At 60.9% G+C, this 4932-nt stretch overlaps 1 protein-coding gene across 1 annotated transcript; it reads left to right on the top strand.

Moving 5' to 3' along the window:
* The first annotated feature begins 412 nt into the window (after nucleotides 1-412).
* AQP5 (aquaporin 5) lies at nucleotides 413-3984 on the top strand. The gene is made up of 4 exons (XM_061122735.1): nucleotides 413-861; nucleotides 1960-2124; nucleotides 2514-2597; nucleotides 3620-3984. Exons 1-4 carry the CDS (start codon nucleotides 499-501, stop codon nucleotides 3803-3805), a joined length of 798 nt encoding a protein of 265 aa, XP_060978718.1. The 5' UTR covers nucleotides 413-498; the 3' UTR covers nucleotides 3806-3984.
* Nucleotides 3985-4932: the final 948 nt, after the last annotated feature.

Genomic DNA, 4932 nt, shown 5'->3' with positions numbered 1-4932 from the left:
AGAGATCGAGGCTCAGCGGAGGCACCCGTCCGGAAGGCCGAAGAACGGGAGAGCCCAGAGCCAGCAGAGTCTCCCCGGGAGCCCGGGACAGACAGAGTGGACTAAGAGCGCGGGAGACGCCCGGAGCGCACTATGCGCGGGTTCCAGCCCGCCCAGCCGGTCTACATTGCCGGCCGGGTCACGTGGCCCCAGAGGGCGTGCGGCTGCCCGGGCGGGAGGGCGCGCGGGGCCGGGGGCCGCTGCGAGCCCGCGGCGGCCCTGAAGTTCCCTCCCTGCGCGCAGTGCTGGCCCCCGGGTGCGGGAGCCGCCCACTGCCCCCCCGGGCCCGCCCCGCCGCGGGCCGCCTGCCTGGTATATAGCGCGCCCCCGCAGGCCCCGTGCCACGTCGCTGGCCACGCCGCGGGCACCCAAGACCGTGCGGCGCCCCCGTGCCAGTCCCCCGCCCCCTGCGCCGCCGCCCCGACGGGCGACCCCTGCGGGGGCTACTGCCTCAAGACCATGAAGAAGGAGGTGTGCTCCGTGGCCTTCCTCAAGGCAGTGTTCGCAGAGTTCCTGGCCACCCTCATCTTCGTCTTCTTCGGCCTCGGCTCGGCCCTCAAGTGGCCGTCGGCGCTGCCCAGCGTCCTGCAGATCTCGCTGGCTTTCGGCCTGGCCATAGGTACCATGGCCCAGGCCCTGGGGCCCGTGAGCGGTGGCCACATGAACCCCGCCATCACGCTGGCCCTCCTAGTGGGTAACCAGATCTCCCTGCTCCGGGCGGTCTTCTACCTGGTGGCCCAGCTGGTGGGCGCCATTGCCGGGGCCGCAATCCTCTACGGGCTGGCACCGTCCAACGCCCGAGGCAATCTGGCTGTCAACGCGGTGAGTGCCCAGGGGGCTGGCTGTGGGGCAGGGACCCTGGGGTGGGCTCTGGACCCAGTCCCCAAGCCCCATCTCTGGAATGGGTGGCACAGAGTAGACCAGCCAGCTCAAACCTTTGCCAAGAAGGTCATAGCATCCTAAGGCCAGGAAGATGAATCTCCGCGGTGGTCTGTGCTCTAAGCCTCTGGTTCCTATCTGCCTCCTCTGCCTGCCCACCCTCCTCGTGCTGCCCCATCCCAGCCTCTGTCCCGGTGCCTACTGCCTACCTTTTCTTACCCCAGAACTTCTCTCTTCTCCTGTCTTACCTCCAAGTTCTTCTGTCCTCCTGGGCACCTCATCGCTTTTGTGTGGTCCTCAGTGGAGTGGTCTCATGGAACCATCAGAGAGAGCTGGGTTGTGATCCTGGCTTTGGTGACCCCCAACCTCTCTGGGTTTTGTTTTTCTCCTTCTCATTACATGGAAATGGCCATGACCTCCATAGAGTAGGACTTGGGGTTATGTTTAGAAGCCAGGCTTGTGAACTCCCTAATGGGGTGCCGGTACATATGGTCTCTGATGAATATTGGTTTGGGCTCCTGGCCCCCTCCCCTTCCCCCATCCCTGCCACCCCAGTTTCAGCCCCCTTGTCCCATGCAAACTGGGTTCATTAATCAAACACAGAGGAGGATTTTCTCGGCCATTGTCAAACCATGAGTCAGCCCCACCGGAGAGACGGGTTTGAGGTTTGGAACTGGCAGTGGGTCAGGCACGGGCAGGAGGCGGGCTTGGGGGGTGCAGTAAGCAAACTGGGCAGCTGCCCACAGGAGGGAGGGTAAATGCCAGCTTGTGGGGGTTGGGGCCTGGGCAGACCGGTGCTGGGCCAGTGTCCAGGAAGAGGTCCCCCAGCTTTGTCACTTGGGCCACAGCTTTGCATTCCAAGCTGTGTGAGCACTGGCAAGTATATAGTCTCTCTGGCAAATGACCTCCCTGAAGTGACAGGGCTTGGCTTCCAGGCACTTGGGCTCTAGGAGTCCCTGGAGACCAACAGCCCCATCCCTGCAGGTCCCTGGCCTTAGAGGCAGAAGAAGGCAGGGCTCCTAACACACCATCCCCTTGCAGCTCAACAACAACACGACCGCGGGCCAGGCTGTGGTGGCGGAAATGATTCTGACCTTCCAGCTGGCACTCTGCGTCTTCTCCTCCACTGACTCCCGCCGCACCAGCCCCGTGGGCTCCCCAGCCCTGTCCATTGGCCTGTCCGTCACACTGGGCCACCTAGTGGGGGTGAGCAAAGGCGCCATTTGGCCCCTCAGGGCAAATAATGGGGTCCTGGGGCAGCACCTTCTGGATCAGCGAGCCCCCAGTGAAGACCTAGAGTGGAGCTGCTATACTCTGGCCCAGACTCAATCCCCTCAAACCTTCTCCAATCTGAGAAAATACGGGAGTGAGGGGGAGTTGGGATGGAGGCAGGAAACCAAGCCCAAGTTCAGGACAGAGAGGAAAGGAGGGATCCAGAGGGAACTGTGAAGGGAAAGGTCACCAGTCTAGGGATCGGGAGACAGTCGGAGACCTGGCTGAGCCCCTGAACTGCTAGGGGACCCTAGGGGGGGTCCAGGCCTTGTGGGAGTGGACAGGCATGCTGCCCTCCTCACGGCCTCCTTCTCTCTGTCTAGATCTACTTCACGGGCTGCTCCATGAACCCGGCCCGATCTTTCGGTCCCGCAGTAATCATGAGTCGGTTCAGCTCTGCACATTGGGTAAGTCTGGACTTTCCCCTGTCTCCCTGGCAATGAGCACCTAGAAACCCAGCCTTAGCAGCTGACAGTTAACGGGACTTTCTGGATGATGGGGGCCCAGAGCTTGGGGGTGACCGGAGAGAGATGGGGATGCAGCCAGAGCAAGGGCAGGGGTAGATTTAGATGGCAGGGGACCCTGTTTGGGGGTCGGGGGGGGGGCAGGGACTATGTGTGTCTGTCCCTTTAGGGAAGGAAAAGCATCTGTGCTCCAGTGTTGGTCTCTGAGGATTTGGTTTCCATCTTTCAGGGTGGTGGGGGACAGGGAGGTCCAAGTGTCTGTCCTCTCTGACATATTACTTATCTGTCCCTGTTGGGGACTGGGGAGAATCTTCCTTCCTGTGGGTCTGTCCCTCTGGACAATTTGTCTGTCATCTCCTTTGAGAGCTCATGGTCTCTCTCCAGAGTCTGTCTGTCTCCCTGTGTGGAAGGGAGAGGAGCTATGTTCATCTCTCTGAGGATCTCCATGTCTGTTCTCTCTGAAGGTTCATTTGTCTCTCTTTAGGGTGGGGTTGGTGGGCTTCCCAGGGGTGCTAGTGGTAAAGAACCTGCCTGCCAATGCAGGAGACATGAGACTGAGGATTTGATCCCTGGGTCGGGGAGATCCCCTGGAGGAGGACACGGCAAACCACTCCAGTATTCTTGCCTGCAGAATCCCATGGACAGAAAGAGAAGCCTGGCAGGCTGCAGTCCATACGGTTGCAAAGAGTCGAACGCGACTTGCAGCATGGCATAGTGGGGTTGGCGGGAGCCCTGTCCCTCTGGGGATGTCCATCTCCTCTCAGGACCTGGGTATCAGTGTCCTTTGTCATTGGGGAGTGGGGTATCAGTCAATCTGTCCCTGCAAAAGGGCGAATACTTTCCTTCCGGAGGTGTGGGAGTGTCTACGTCTGTCTCCCCTGCGAGGCCCCTGGGTCTGTCCTCTGGAGGGGAGGTCTCGGCTCCAAGGCCTGGGCTCAGCTCTGCCGCTGCCCTGTCTCTGCCAGGTGTTCTGGGTGGGGCCCATCGTGGGGGCTGCCACGGCTGCCATCATCTACTTCTACCTGCTCTTCCCCCACTCCCTGAGCCTGAGTGATCGTGCGGCCATCCTCAAGGGCACGTATGAGCCCGATGAGGACTGGGAGGAGAACCGAGAGGAGCGGAAGAAGACCATGGAGCTGACCGCCCACTGACCAGCATCACACAGGGGTCAGCCTCTCAGCCCCTGAACCGCAGGGGAGAAGAGGAGACGTGCATGACAGCAAGGCCTCCTCCGCCCGCAGCTGGGTCCTCTGGGCTGGGGCGGAGGTGCTGCTCGCCAGGCTGTGCAGTAAAGATTTGGAAGCAAGAACACAGGATGGGACTCTTGGGGTAGGGGGCCAGGGGCTGGGGGTTGATGGGGAAGGGACAGGAAGGTCAGACCTCAGGGGTGGTGAGCTCAGTGCAGGCTGCACCGGGGCCAGGCCAGGAAGGGGTGGCTTGGCAGTCTGCATTCCCTCCTCCTCCCCAGCCCCTCTTCAAGAGCCAGGAGGACCCCAGCCCCTGGGATGACAGGGGTTGACCCACCCCAGAGTTCCTTAGGTTCATTACATGCCACTTTATTTATTTCTGCTCAAGGATGCAGGGGGTAGGGTGCTGGTGTTTAAGGTGGGGGCTTCCCAATAAACCACTGACATTCATGTTTGGCCTGTCTTGCTCCAGAAGCCTCTCTCAGGATACTGTAGCTCCTCACCTTTCTTCTGCATCATCCCACAGCCCCCTCCACATTCTCCGCAATCCTCTGCAGAAAGACAGGGAAACTGAGGCCAGGAGAGGCTTAGAGAGTCAGAGAGGCGGGGTTGAGAGGGCAGAGAGACCAAATGTAGGAACAGAGCTGGAGGTCAGGAGGGGGCAGTGGGAACAGAGAAGGTCCCCACCAAGCGGCCTGCCTGCTCACCCCTCCGTCCTCAGCTATGTCAAGTCCTTGCCACTTGAGGAGGGCCTGGCACCAGAGTCAGGGTGTGCTTAGCAGGGTGGAGAAGTGAACCGGCCAGCAGCCCCTTGAGATGCCAAGGGGATGACCAGCCAGGTCCGTCATTGGGCCAGGAAACACAGTCCCGGACTCCACTCTCAGCCCCTTGAGGTTCCAGAAAGGTGCCACGTTGGGAGCCTGTACTCAGAGGGAGAAGCCCCCTGCCCCTGCCCCTATCGGAAGACATACCCGACCCACCTCTTTTCTGGGTCTGCCTCCACCAGCCAGGGTTCCCACCGTCTTCCCCTTGGCCTGAAGCTCTGCCCTTACTGCTCTTGTCCCCTTGCCACTGACATTCCTTAGGACACC

Source organism: Dama dama, chromosome 3 (genome assembly GCF_033118175.1).
Source record: "Dama dama isolate Ldn47 chromosome 3, ASM3311817v1, whole genome shotgun sequence".
NCBI classification, from domain to species: Eukaryota; Metazoa; Chordata; class Mammalia; order Artiodactyla; family Cervidae; genus Dama; species Dama dama.
Note: the sequence above shows the minus strand (reverse complement) of the source record. Positions and strands in the feature narration are given on the sequence as shown.